Source organism: Carassius carassius, chromosome 6 (genome assembly GCF_963082965.1).
Source record: "Carassius carassius chromosome 6, fCarCar2.1, whole genome shotgun sequence".
NCBI lineage: Eukaryota > Metazoa > Chordata > Actinopteri > Cypriniformes > Cyprinidae > Carassius > Carassius carassius.
Genome location: NC_081760.1, coordinates 1,887,596 through 1,902,587, shown reverse-complemented (window position 1 = coordinate 1,902,587; position 14,992 = coordinate 1,887,596). Strand labels below are relative to the sequence as shown.

At 38.5% G+C, this 14,992-nt stretch overlaps 1 protein-coding gene across 1 annotated transcript; it reads right to left on the bottom strand.

The window, feature by feature from the left end:
- Nucleotides 1–8,067: 8,067 nt before the first annotated feature.
- LOC132142189 (ubiquitin carboxyl-terminal hydrolase isozyme L1-like) lies at nt 8,068–10,735 on the bottom strand. Its single transcript, XM_059551851.1, has 9 exons — nt 10,589–10,735; nt 10,479–10,490; nt 9,952–10,080; nt 9,549–9,684; nt 9,221–9,306; nt 8,924–8,971; nt 8,760–8,829; nt 8,610–8,668; nt 8,068–8,480 (listed from the first exon to the last, which is right to left on the bottom strand). The coding sequence occupies exons 1-9, from the start codon at nt 10,619–10,621 to the stop codon at nt 8,397–8,399; spliced, it is 657 nt and encodes a 218-aa protein (XP_059407834.1). The 5' UTR covers nt 10,622–10,735; the 3' UTR covers nt 8,068–8,396.
- Between the last annotated feature and the right edge of the window lie 4,257 nt (nt 10,736–14,992).

The following is a 14,992-nucleotide window of genomic DNA, read 5'->3' as shown; positions in this document are numbered from 1 at the left end:
GAGGTAACACCCAAAAGTAGCATCACAAGCCCAATGGGATTCATCTGGAATGGGGCATACAGTCATCACAGACTTGTGCAGCGTTAGATAATTAAATATATTGAATCAGCTTCCATAGGTCTCTTTGACTGACACATGAGGTCAGTATGAAGCTCATAGGTGGAGTTAGATTTAATTAGCATCTCTCTCTCATCCTCTGGAGTCAGCGAACTCAAACCTACTCATTTAAAGCACTGACCAGCCCTTGTGTTTCTGGACGGTGAACAATCTCAGAGTAAGAATCTGCCTGAAGAGACAGGTCTGTGTTCATCTCAGCTCAAACCTGCAACGACCACCAAATTATGAAGTACATCTTACAACCTCCTGGACACTGGGATGCAGAATGTGTATTTGGTGCCATAAACATGAAACTGAACACATTTAATTAGAAATCACGAGGATAGATTAGCTATTTTTCAAAGATTTTGATTTAAAGCATTTATTTTTCATGACTGATTCGAATAGCACTAGGTGTTTTTCCATTTGTATTCTCATTCTTAATTACTTGTGTTTTACCATATTAAATAAAATGTTTCTACAGCAACAAAGTTTTAAACGATTTTTAGAAGTGTTATCTTTGCTTTTATTTTGGTTTCATACGGTTTTGAAAAGGTTAAAAGCAAATTGCAAAAAGTAAAAAAAAACTTAATGATTAAAAATGTATTGTAACCATGATTAAAAGTACAATTTAAATAAAAGTATACAAACATTAAATTTTTACAAAACGTGGAATGATTAATTCATAAATGTCATTTTGGTGAGTCGTACCACATAATATTTTACAACCTTGTCATTAAAATGTCATATAAGACTTTTTGACCTTTTTTTGGAAGAAATAACAAAAATAAAATATTGTAACTTTTTCAAGAATTGTATTCCTTTGAGCCTATTTTCTTCATTCTGATTTCAAGAAAACTGTATCACTTGAAAAAATAAAATAAACACCAATACAGAAATGTATACATGCTTATCTTAGAAGAGGTGTTTTCAATCCACCATTTGTATCAAAAGCATTTTTAATGTTTAATAGACAGGAGAACAAATGAGCTTCATGTCATGACCCAAAAGCTCCCAGGAGCCCGTATTTATTTTCCAGTGTCTCACTGATGTCACTGCACAGTCTGTCCCCGTGTCTGTTTCATGGCTGTCTGATTTTGGGGGCAGATTGCATAACAAGTACAGACATGATGCATCATCCGGATTCTTAATCAAGGAGCTTTTTGTAATCTCAAAGGCTCAGTCGAACAAACAAAGTCATCCTTGTTTCCAGACTATCCAAACTGGTCATTTACCTATATACAGTAACACACACACACACACACAGCCTTTTCTCACCCAGTACCAGCTGCTGCCTCCTCATGGCATCAGCCTCAAGGGCAAAGAGAAACGAATGACAAACAGAGAAAGATACAGAGAGAGGGGGAAGACTGGTTCAATCAAGCAAGATTCTTAAGAACCATGCACCAGAAAAGTGCACAAGAAACATCTGAGAGCTTGCAATGTAAGAGCAGAATGTAAAAAAAAAACAAACAAAAAAAACAAGGGGGAGTTTTAGATTACAAACAACCAAAATGTGATTAGAATTTATACAAAAGCTTGTGTGCTGAACTGTATATTAAAGGAGTCATGAACTAAGAAAATGCCATGATCTTTTGAAATATAAGAGGTCATACTACTATACAAACATCCTGCAACTTTTTTTCAGTTCTGAAACTCTCTTGTTAGTCTAAAAACAGCTTAAATCGAAGACAATCTGCCAAAACGACAAACTCTAGAAAGATGAAGATCAACCCTGCTTCTACATCGCTGCCTGTTTAGCCCCGCCCACCGATTCATGCATGTAGTATAAATAACTAAAGAGTCAAACGATAAATATGCTCCGAAGACAACAAGACAAGTTTTAGAGTGCCATGCTGTGTAAAAGACAATCTTTGCATCACCTTCCTTCTGATCCCAACATTAGGAAAGAGTGGATGAACTATATTTTTAATGAAAAACCAGTAAGAACTTGTTAACAAACAACGCACAATTCAACACACGGTTGATTGAAACTAAAAGAATATACTGAATCTGACAGTGATGTCACACCACACAAGTGTGAGTGACTGTTTTTATTATGTGGTCACTATTTGTCTTATTACTGATCACTTGATATGAGTTTTTAACCTGAATCACAGCAGCGTCCATCTGTGAAGGATGTAGGCTGTCAAACAAACACAACTGTTAGTCAATCACAGCAGTGGGCGTTTACTTCCGAGTCTATTCAAACAGAGCATTAGGATGAGGGGGTCAAAACAGAACAGAAAATAGCCTATTTCTTCTAAATGATGATATTTTTGTGCAAAAATTATACATTTATAATGTGGCCATCAGAGAGGAGTATAAAATAATAAAGGCAGTTCATGACCCCTTTAATATAACCGTAAGCATACTGTTAAACAGCTGTTTATCTCACACTTACACAGACACAGATGAAGTTTTTCTACCAAAAACAAAAATGTGGTGCCCAGGACTGGAATTGAGAACCAGTGATCTGAAGTAATGAAATGTCTCTGAGGGATCATTCATGTTGCAATGACGCCATCTAGTGGCTATTCTAATATTAATAATACACGTGAAACAATTTTATATATATATATATATGCTGTTACTTTGAAACTTTTGGTATGACTTACAGAAACCAATCTGTTATTACTGACATGCTACATACATAACACTGAGCTAACAACAACAGTCTAACATACACAGTCAGCAAAAGTCAGTCATCCAAAACTTGATGATTTGTTTTGTCCCACAACGTTCTGGAATGTTCCAGGAAGCACCAAAATATTCCAGAATATTCCAGAAAATCCTAGAATATTCCCTTCCTAACAAAAGCAAAATATCTTTAAAAAGGAAAAAGGCATGCAAAATTAATACAAAGACTGATCTGTACTATGTTTCCTAATTATATATAATAGTTCTAAAATGTATCTGACCTAAATATTTACCAATATATTGTGACAATAAATAGCACAATAATTATCACCACAGAATTACTATAAGAACTGTAAAAAATTTAAGTGAAACAAATTTATTGCATTGTGTTATTGTACAAAAAAAATTGACTAACTAAAAAAACTTAAAAAACTAAATTCTAAATAATTTTGAGAAAAATACTTAAGGTTAAAAGAACCAGTAGATTACACCTGAATGACCGGTCCAATGACATTGGTAACTAAACAACAAATAGAGAGGTTCCTGCACACCAGTTCAAGAGATATCCCAGCTTGTTGATATGACCTTGTTGGCCATCTTTCCAAGACACCCTGAAGTATGTTCCTGTCAGGACTCATGCAGTGAAGCTGATACTGTGTTCTGGGAGCAGGCAGGAGGGTGATTCACTGTGTTTAAAGTGGAAGAAATCCATCAACAGAAGCGTGAATGGCAGTTTTCGAGGCCTCAAAATAAACAGGCACTTTGAGAGCTTTAATTAGCACAGAATACAACACAAACTGCATGCTAATAACACTTAAACGGATGCATTACAGTTCTCTGCAGACCTGAAGTGAAAGCTTAAATTAGTGAATGGATATGGATTACTCTGGCTTCCTAATTTAAGTCATACTGTGCAACTTACGCTGAAACAGCACTGTCTCTGTAGAAATGATAATTTCACACTAGGTGCACAATAAGCACTCATATTATCAGATTAATATGGCATACCCTTGGGTTAAAATAATACCATCCTTACAGATTACAAAGTATGACATTGCATCATGTCTCACTGAATGAGTTTTAATATATATATATATATATTTTTATATTCACAAACATGTTTAACTGTTAACAGGGGTTCCATGACAGGTTTGAAAAGCACTGAATTAGATTTTAAAATATTATTTAAATTGTTAATGTTTAATTCCTTCAGTATATTAACAGATTTTTTTATTAAATCATAGATCCAGAAAACAATTACAGACAACACTTCTTTTTTTTCCTTTTTTCTCTCGTGTTATTGTAAACATTTTAATAAATTTTTGCGAATACATACTTTTTTATGCATTTTCATGAATTTGGTGGAAAGTAAAACAGAATATGGGAGAGAGAAAGAAAAAAACTTTTCAGAGCCCCAAAATGTAATTTTTGTTCAAAGTTTAATAAATTAAATTAATAAATTGTAAAAATAAAAGTGCATGTTCTTCGGCACAGATGAATGAGGTTCGGTGTAGGCTACATGTAATTTAACAATAACTTTACAATAACAATAAGCTTTTCGCATGCTACAGTTAGAACATGCTAGATTTATTAGATTTTATTATTCGACTATTGATTCTGTCGCTTTTCCTTTTGGCTTGTAAATGCTGCTCTGTTCGGGTTTTATTTGTTTTATAACAAGCAATAGATCTGCCGTTTTGCATGACCCACGCCACGGTCAATTTCTCTCTCGTTAGAACTAACTTCTGGTTTTACGTGCAACAATCACAAACCAGCTCTCCGTTTACGTGACACACACGGGAGAATGACGTTTCACAGTTCAGTTAGACACATGTAAAAATAAAAATAAAACAGTATTTGTAACAGTATAAATGTAGCCTAATTACTGACACTTTTGATCAGTTTAATGCATAGAAGCATCCTTACTGAATAAAAGCATTAGCTAATTAAAACAAATGATCCCAAACATTTGAACAATAGTGTGTATACACATCTCAGAAATAAACTGCACAGTATTCACACTAGTGTAATGTCTAAATGAGAAGTTAAACGGTCAGCCAGTGATGCTGTTATTCCAGCAGGTATACAGCGGTGTAAAGTGTACCTGAGAAAACACACTCGAGTAAATGTACAGATAGACAGTGAAAAACACTCCTTTACAGTCACCAATTCCAAAACAACTTCTGTGCAAGTTTCTTTCAGCTGAAACAGCTCAGACTCACATTTTAGTCTGAGGCTTGAGCCTTGTCTGTGAAACTGGGTACTTAAGTATTGTTATCTGATTTTAACAGTACTTAAGAACTGTACTTATACTAAACATAGGCTCAAAGAAGCATCTAGTCAAAGAGACATGCCAGTGTAAAACAAGGAATATGTGAGGAAAGCAATCACATTTATTTTCCAAAACCAAAATTAAACTCCTCACTTCACGGATAAATTAAATTCAAAGCTTTCTTGCACTGGATGCATTGGTTTGGGCCTCATTGGCAGCTGCAGTCATGTCCTCATCTCATATATAATACATCGGTGATCCATAACTACTTGCCAAGGAACTGGTATTCGTGTAAAGTAGCCTTGTTGACAAGTTCGGATGAGTAAGGGCAAAATGCACAAGATATAGTTCTTTAAGTGCCCTGTAGTAGGCGATGTCACTTCTTTTGTAGCAGAAATAAACTGCTGCAGAAAAAGCTAAGTGCCATGCAGAAATGGCAAGACTCGTTATCATAGACATGTATAGAAAGGCTAGATAGCTTACCGGCGCTGAGAGCCAATGGGACCCGACGACGTCACACGGCGGCCATCTTAGGACAGGACCGCTCGTCCAGTTATAACATTAAAGTCTATTGTGCATGTAGTGTTGAAATAACTATATTTTGCTCAATTTTCAACCGATTTTCAAACGGCTTGGTGTGTCATAAACTTCAGGGATGCGGCTATTTAACTGCATACTTGTGAAAAATTATAGCCACGGAGTTTATTAAGAAAATAGTATATTAAGTAGACTAGACAGGTAAAGTACTAGGTATACCCATACACACACACAGTAATGATGTCAATATTTATAAGGTACATGAAACATGAAATAGTGCAATTTAGTTTATTACTAATATTTACATTATTAAATACATGTGTAAATTTATGTATAATATAAATCTGTCTCAAGTTGCCATTCTGTAAAATAAAGAGAAAAGAGATGGGTCTTTGTTTTTTGTTTTTTTACTTAGGTCCAAAGGCACACAATTAGAAAAAACTTACCAAAAAAATATACAAAATAAACAAAAAAAATAAAAACATTAAGACACAATTGGACACAAAACTCTTTCCATCAATACAATATAATCAATACAGCCAAGGGCGTAGTTTATGGGGGGATGGGGGGGAGGTAACCCCCCCCCCAATATTCAAATCCATCAGTTACAACCCCCCCATTATTTCAACATGAAAATCACAGTAGATCAAATGAAAAATATAATATGAAAAAATAGAATTCATTTATTTTGTAAAAATAATTTTGTTCCTAATCAAATATGAGTATGTCATAATAAATCAGACAAAAAATACTCCCCCTCCATTGAACCGATTGGTAACGCCCAACCAATGAGTCGCACTTTCACCAAAACAAGCGAGTGGTGTTTGAATGGGAGAGCACACGGTTAATGTTAACGCCAAAAATGAAGAAAGCGCTGCACAGCGGACTATATTTAACTGCTGGTCAGAGAGGGATGCAAAAAAAAATAAAGCATACTGAGAATGAGGTATGAGAATATTGTGTAATAGTTAGTACACACCACATATATTTTAGCTAGCTAATCCATTGCAATGTATTTAGCTATAACTATCAGTATAACAAGTTACCAAAGCAGCTGTCTGTTTTGCTAGTATATTTTTCAATAGTGTCAATAGTGTAATTATCAACGACAAAAGTATTCACATCGGTGTTTGTTTTCTTACTAAATTAATCTGACTTTTGAACGAATTGGATGAATTAACGATTTAAGTGGCTAACTCATTAAAACAGTGAAACACTGCCGCCTACTGGCGGTTTCAATACTTAATTTCTTTCTTTTGATAATCTCTGCTATGTTCGAATTTTATGAATGATGATTATACACAAATTTCATAACGTTATGAGGTGTATAATCTCTTAACATGTTTTTATAACAGATTCGAGGTAAATATAGCAGCAGGGTAGAAAAGTCAGCAGAGGAAGAGGAGGAGCAGGTGATCAGGTAAAGAAGATGCCATTCAATCAATAAAATAAAATAGGAAACAGTATAGAAAAACAGCAGCTTTGTAAAGTTAGGCTATACATTAATGCCTTTAATGTTTTAAAGATGTGTTTCCCTTTAGAAAAAAAATTAAAATGCATTAAGGTGGAATGTAAAAATCTTAAAATAAATGTCTAAATGTTGTCTCTTTCATATTTCTATATGTTGAATTTGTAATCAGTTAAAGCATGTTGCCAGATAGATAGATAGGAAGAAATAAATTATCCAATAACAATACACATAAAAATTGTTTTTTTTTTTTTTTTTTAAATAATGGGCAGCATACAACGTTCAACCCCCCCAATGTTCAAACCAAATCTACGCCCTTGAATACAGCTGTAAAGATGTTTTTAAGAAACCAAACCACTTGGAAATCATGTGTAACTCAAAGCTATGTTGAAACGAAAGACTAACCCTGCCTCTCCCACCAATTTACAATTGCTTGGTGACTCACTTACGACCTCTTCACTGCTAGCCAGCAAATAAATACAACCACATCCACAAAATGACATTTAGACAAAAGATTAGGTTGTCAAGAAACGTTGTTGGTCTCAGGAAACCTGTTAATAATTGAAAATGTCGACTGTGGTATCACTTTAGAGTAGAGGGCAGCCATGAAACACACAGCTACGCTGCAATGTTAAGCGTTTCTCAAAACGTGAAGCTACAATTTAAACATCGGCATCAGCACAAATCATAGCCACGTTAATAAGGTTTGTAATAAACCAAACCGTTTGTAAATCCGTCAAGAATTCAGCAAGTTACGAGCATTTTAGTTGGCGTATGTCACTCACCTTCCGTCCACAGCAGCAGGGAGCAGCAGCGCAGTCTCCTGACCTAAGATGGCCGCCAAGTGACGACACAGCTGACTCCGCCTTGAGCCATCTAGCCTTTCTATACATGTCTATGCTCGTTATTACAAATGTAGTGGAGTGAAGAGTAAGTTGCTAATACCTTTGATACTCAGTAAAACTACAGAGTATTTAAAAAGATACTCAAGTACAGTAATTACATTTACTCAAATACTTGGTATGTTACACACAACAATACACACAAAAGCAAATTACCCTTCTCAGTCTTTATTTTGAACATAGGCTCCAAGCTTATCAAGTTCACATAATTTCTGCTAAATGTTGCCCCCATCAAAAAGTGCCCAAAATATTCACACTTGAAGGAAATGAGGTAAAATCAACAAAAGCTAATTGATGTTTACAAAGAGCTTAGTAGTTGCAGATTGACAAACAAAAAAAAGAACTAAGAAACAGTAATTCACAGTCAGACAGGCAGGCAGTTTGTGTAGCGTAATACAGGATTGGATTCTGTGCTCTGTGTAGTAAGTGCTTGAAGGGTTTTCAGGAACTGCTCATGGTTCAAGCTAAGTGGTCTGGCTCCTCAGACTTTGCAGAGAGCCACAGCAGAGAAACGCACCTCCCCTTTCTCCCGCTCCGTAAACTCACGGCACACCCTTGCAGCATCCTACAGAGAGATGTAGTCAGTCATTTAGTCACGGGAAGATGACTCATTGCTTTAAGATGCTCTGAACCTTCCATTTTAACCGTAGAATACACACTACAAACACACATGCCTAGGAAAACTTGTGCTTACCATGACGAAGCTTCCTTGCTTTGTAGGTCCATGATTCACAGGTCCATCCATTCTGCCATCTGAGGCAACAAAACACTTTATAACTCATCGTCATTTAAATGCAAGTCGTCAGCAGAGAAACAGAAGCTGAAATACATGTCATCCACTTACCCAGCTCATAAAGCTGACCATTCACATTGACAAAGGTAATGAAATGGAAGTTAACTTTGTCTGGCTCTGGCTGTTAGAATAAGAGAGATGGAGGGGGGGAAAGAAACAACCATTTAACTTAAACTCATTACTCCTAGTGTTTGTGTATATCATTCTTGTCTTACTTGACACAGTCCTTCATCAGCAACTGCATCATGAAACTCCTGGATGGCCTGAATAAAACAACACACAAACTAAGCCTAAATGCATTCTTTTAAATAAACGCCAAAAACAAGTACATTTTCATTTACTTAAGAAATTTTAATTGTACAATAGTACCACCTACTGGAGGTCATGAATACTGCACAAATATTAAAATAAGCCTTACTATGATATTTCTGAAGGTAATATTGTTTTTTGGAAAAGATTGTGGCAAACCACATGTTTTGTGTTGCCCAGCATTGAATGGACACTTAGAATACCTTATTTTGTTCAAATGCTTTGGCTCTTTCTGCAGCAGACATCTTAGAGGTGTCTTCTAGAAGCTTCTTCAGCACAGAGTCACTGTCTAAAGACAAGAGGGTGCTGAATCACGAATCCGCCTCTCTAACCAAACTTACAGTAATGTGTCAATCTGTAACTTTGTATTTTATATGCAAATGTAACTTACTGCAGACTGGTTTAAAATTGTATAAAAAATAAACAAATTTCAATAAAAGAAAACATTATTTTTTCAGATCAACAAGGTAGCTCAATACATCCTCAGAAAACATGTTTATGAGCAGAAGTTCATGGCATGGCTCCACTGACCGAAATCAACACTGTCCTGGTTGTTGGCCACAGCATGCACCAAACCCACAGTTCCACAAGAGTTGACCACAGTTTGTTTCAGAAAATATACATCTTTACAGACATCAACAGACTGTTTGGAACGAAACTCCTCATGCTAAAAACAAAGCAGAAAGATGTCGGTGTTAAAGTTATATAACGAATACATTTCATTCTGTGCGAGTAAAGATACTCTGAATTGAAATGCCACCAAAAACCTAAAAAAAAAAATTGCATTTAGTACGAAAATAAATTTTCACATTTTAAACTTCTCAGCTATAATAATACTACGCAACATTGTTTTTCACATATCGATTCCCCACGTGATGACCACACCCGCGTTCACGGTAATGCTTTGTGCGTGCGCGCGCGCGTTCATACCTACCTGTTGCGTTAAAGGGAAGAGCAGCATCATGGCACAGCAGGGTGAGGGCACCCCTGACAGAGACTCATCCTCCAGACCCAAAACATCCACAAAACGCCAACTCGAGCCCACACCCAACTTACTCAACACCTACACAAAGACAAAAAAAATTATAGGCCTAACTAATAATAAAAAATAAAAAAATCACATTATTCTTTACACGTTATATCTATTCAAATCAAACTAAATCCGTGTCTGATATATTCAAAGTTTGAAATGACCATGCATTATAAATGACTAGTATATCTGCAACTTGTGATATTATACAAAAAAATATATATTTTATATGCATGCTTAAGTTATTGTTTTAAGCATGCGTATAAAAAAATGCTGCGTGTCTTTGTTATTGTGCATAGCAGGTGATAATGCGTGTGAGCCCACGCCCTTTCATCTCAATTTCGGGTCCGTAGGAGTTCAGCCCCAGACGCCACAGACCTGTCCAGCAGACGGTCTCATCATGACCTCATCTTATGACTCAGCGAACGTACCTTATTCAGCATCTGAAAGCAATACAACGCACAAATATGTCGGTCATGAGAAAGCGAAAGCATGCACGATAAACCAGCTAGCGAGGCTAAATCATGAAGAAGCGTTCAACCTCAGGGTTTATTTCCATCGGTTTCCACTCCATGATTGCAGAGGCTCGTGAGTGTCACTTCTTGAGATCTGAAAGGCGCCGCCCGAGAAACACAAACCAGACTGAAGGCGCACGAGGATCATATGCGACCGGTCATATTCCATTTGCACAGACCGGAGGGGTGTCCGCTCACATAAACGAGCTATTTATGCACTCGTGGCACACTTATTCACCCCGCTAGAGAAACCTTTCTGTATATTTAGAGTAGCGCAAAAAGTCAACACAACACGGAAAAGAGAGAATGCCAAAAATGATTAGGTGGTGGTTGAGATCCTCCAGCAATAGATCGGTCCACCGTCGGCCGATTCTGGAAGCTACTACTGTTCTCCAGCTCTGACGAATCATTTGATTAAAAAAAAACTGGGACATTTTACAGTTTTGTATGTGTCAATATGAATTGACTCGAAGCTGCATACATCAGAACTGAAGGACTAAATTCAACTTTTACCCAACTTACGTAACACTTTACCTTGAGCTGAGTTCTGATGAAATAACTGATGACTTGCACATTTTGGACTTTTAAATAGCTTCTGTGTCTGTTAAATTCAGTTTACACACTCATAGAGATTTACCATATTGATTACTAAAATACAAAATAACACCATAAATGCTTAAAAGTAGTTCCAAGCATTCTAAAACCATTTATTAATTTAAGATCAGGCCCTTTCTTTCTGAACATGCTGCACAACTCCTTGTTCAAGCTCTTGTTCTGTCCAGGCTGGACTATTGCAATGCCTTCTTGGCAGGTCTTCCAGCCAGTCTATCAAACCTTTACAATTAATCCAGAACACGGCAGCAAGATTCATTTTTAATGAGCCAAAAAGAATACACGTCAGAATCAGAATCAGAATCAGAAAGAGCTTTATTGCCAAGTATGCTTGCGCATACAAGGAATTTGTTTTAGTGACATAAGCTTCCAGTAAACAGAGACTACAACACACAGACAAAAAAAAAAAAAAAAAAAAAAAAAAAAAAAAAAAAAAAAAAAAAAAAAAATTTACAGGAGATTTACAAATTGGCAAATAAATAAGTGTATAAACAATTGTGCTATAAATGATAATGGAATAGGATTGAGTGAGATGCAGGAATGTTCTAGGATGGAGGGGTAACAAATAAATATAAGGATATTGCACATTTTTGCATAAGTTTAAGTGGGAAACATTTAACTGTTCATGAGGTAGATTGCCTGGGGGAAGAAACTATTCTTGTGCCTTGCTGTTCTTGTATTTGCGGCTCTGAGGCGCCGGCCAGATGGCAAAAGTTCAAAGATGGGGTGACTTGGATGTGAGGGATCCAGAGTGATTTTCTGAGTCCTTTTCCTCACTCTGGATGTGTACAGTTCTTGGAGGGTGGGCAGGGGAGCACCAATAATCCTTTCAGCAGTCCGAACAGTTCTCTGTAGTCTTCTGATATCTGATTTTGTAGCTGAACCAAACCAGACAGTAATTGAAGTACACAGGACTGACTCAATGACGGCTGAGTAGAACTGTTTCAGCAGCTCCTGTGGCAGGTTAAACTTCCTCAGCTGGCGAAGGAAGTACAACCTTTGTTGGGCTTTTTTCACAATGGAGCCAATGTGATTGTCCCACTTCAGGTCCTGAGAGATGGTGGTTCCCAGGAATCTGAATGACTCCACTGCAGTCACAGTGCTGTTCATGATGGTGAGTGGGGAAAGTGCAGGGGGGTTTCTCCTAAAGTCCACAGTCATCTCCACTGTTTTGAGCGTGTTCAGCTCCAGGTTGTTAAGACTGCACCAGACAGCCAGCTGCTCAACCTCCTGTCTGTAAGCAGACTCGTCACCGTCCTGGATGAGGCCGATGACTGTAGTGTCGTCTGCAAACTTCAGGAGCTTGACAGAGGGGTCTTTAGAGGTGCAGTCGTTGGTGTACAGGGAGAAGAGCAGAGGGGAGAGAACACATCCCTGAGGGGCACCAGTGTTGGTGGAGCAGCTGTTTGACATGAATTTCCCCAGTCTCACTAACTGTTGCCTATCTGTCAGAAAGCTGGTGATCCACTGACAGATAGAGCTAGGAACAGAGAGCTGGGTCAGTTTGGTCTGGAGGGTTGTTGGGATGATGGTGTTGAAAGCCGAACTAAAGTCCACAAACAGGATCCTCACATAAGTCCCTGTTTTGTCCAGATGTTGCAGGATGAAGTGCAATGCCATGTTGATTGCATCATCCACGGACCTGTTTGCTCGGTACGCAAACTGCAGGGGGTCTAGTAAGGGTCCAGTGATGTCCTTCAGATAAGCCAGAACCAGTTTTTCAAACGACTTCATGACGACAGACGTTAGAGCCACAGGTCTGTAGTCGTTAAGTCCTGTTATCTTGGGTTTCTTTGGAATGGGGATTATGGTTGAGCGTTTGAAGCAGGAAGGCACTTCACACAACTCCAGAGATCTGTTGAAGATCTGTGAAAAGATGGGGGCCAGCTGGTCAGCACAGGTTTTCAGACAGGCTGGTGTAACGCCATCTGGGCCTGGTGCTTTTCTTCTTTTGTTTTTCTTGAAGACCTGGCGCACATCATCTTCACAGATTTGAATTGCAGGAGGTATGGAGAGGGGGATTGCAGGAGGTGTTAATGGTTGTGCAGGGAGATGGTCAGAGTGGGTGTTGGGGGTTTCAAATCTACTATAAAACTCATTCAGGTCGTTAGCAAGTCGTTGATTAGCCTCAGTGCAAGGGGATGGTGTCTTGTAGTTTGTGATGGCTCTCAGTCCTCTCCAAACTGAAGTAGAGTCGTTGGAAGTAAACTGGTCTTCCAACTTTTTAGCGTAGGTCTTTTTAGCCGCTCTAATCTCTTTGTTCAGTGTGTTCCTGGCCTGATTGTACAAGACCCTGTCCCCATTTCTGTAGGCATCCTCTTTGGCCTGACGAAGGTGTCTGAGTTTTACTGTAAACCATGGCTTATCATTGTTGAATGTTAAATAAGTCCTGGTAGGAATGCATATATCCTCACAGAAACTAATATAGGATGTTACGGTCTCTGTGAGTTCGTCCAGATCGGTGGTAGCAGCTTCAAAAACGCTCCAGTCTGTGATGTCAAAACAAGATTGTAAATCCTGCTCTGTTTCGCTGGTCCATCTCTTCACAGTCTTTACTACAGGTTTAGCAGATTTAAGTTTCTGCTTGTAGGTCGGTATAAGATGAACCAGACAGTGATCAGAACGTCCCAAAGCTGCTCGTGGAACAGAGTGATATGCATCCTTTATTGTGGTGTAACAGTGATCCAGTATATTACTGTCTCTGGTGGGACAGGTAACATGCTGTCTGTATTTTGGCAGTTCATGGGAGAGATTGGCTTTATTAAAGTCCCCAAGAATGATTAAAACAGAGTCCGGGTGTTGTTGTTCTGTGTCTGTGATCTGATCAGCGAGTTTCTGTAAAGCCAGACTTACTTGCGCTTGAGGAGGGATGTAAACACTAACCAGAATGAACGAGTGAAACTCCCGCGGCGAATAGAACGGCTTGCAGTTGATAAACTGCGTTTCTAGATCAGGACAGCACATCTTCTTTAATACAGTTACATCTGTACACCACCGTTCATTGATGTAAAAGCATGTCCCGCCGCCGCGCGATTTCCCCGTTGATTCTGCGTCGCGGTCCGCTCTAAACAGCTGAAAGCCCGGCAGATGGAGTGCGCTGTCCGGTATGGCGTCATTCAGCCAGGTTTCCGTGAAACACAGAGCAGCAGAGTGAGAGAAATCCTTATTTGTCCGAGAGAGCAGAAGGAGTTCGTCCGTTTTGTTGGGTAGAGAGCGGAGATTTGCGAGATGGATGCTAGGCAACGGCGTTCGAAATCCGCGCTTCCTGAGTCTGACGAGCGCTCCCGCTCGCTTTCCCCGTCTGCGCGTCTTGAAGCGCTTGATCAGCGCCGCTGCTCCTCCGATAACAATGTTCAGTAAAACGTCTGTATAATAGAAATCCGGAAAAATATCATGTGGTGTGTTCTGCCGAATGTTCAGCAGTTCATCCCTGGTGAAACTGATCGTGTTTGTTAAACAAAAAACAGGAAAAACGAACAAAAACAGTACAAACACTGGAGAGCCAAGCACTGAAGCAGCCATGTGCGGCGCCATCTCTCAAATGTCACACCTCTGTTTATCAATTTGCACTGGCTACCAATAGCTGCTCGAATAAAATTCAAGGCATTGATGTTTGCCTACAAAACTACCACTGGCTCTGCACCCATTTACCTAAATTCAGACTTATGTGCCCTCTAGAAGCTTGCGTTCTGCAAGTGAACGTTGCTTGATTGTGCCATCCCACAAGACTTTTAAATGTTCCCTCCTGGTAGAATGACCTCCCCAACTCAATCCAAGAGTCCTTAGCCATCTTCAAGAATTGGCTTAAAACCCGTCTC

Coding starts and splice junctions, on each gene's coding strand:
- LOC132142189 (XM_059551851.1), bottom strand. CDS start 10,621: ATGGAGTGGAAACCGATGGAAATAAACCCTGAG. Junction 8,972..9,220: donor AAGCATTTGAACAAAATAAG/GTATTCTAAGTG, acceptor TGTTTTATTCAG/GCCATCCAGGAGTTTCATGA. Junction 8,481..8,609: donor AGCAAGGAAGCTTCGTCATG/GTAAGCACAAGT, acceptor ATCTCTCTGTAG/GATGCTGCAAGGGTGTGCCG.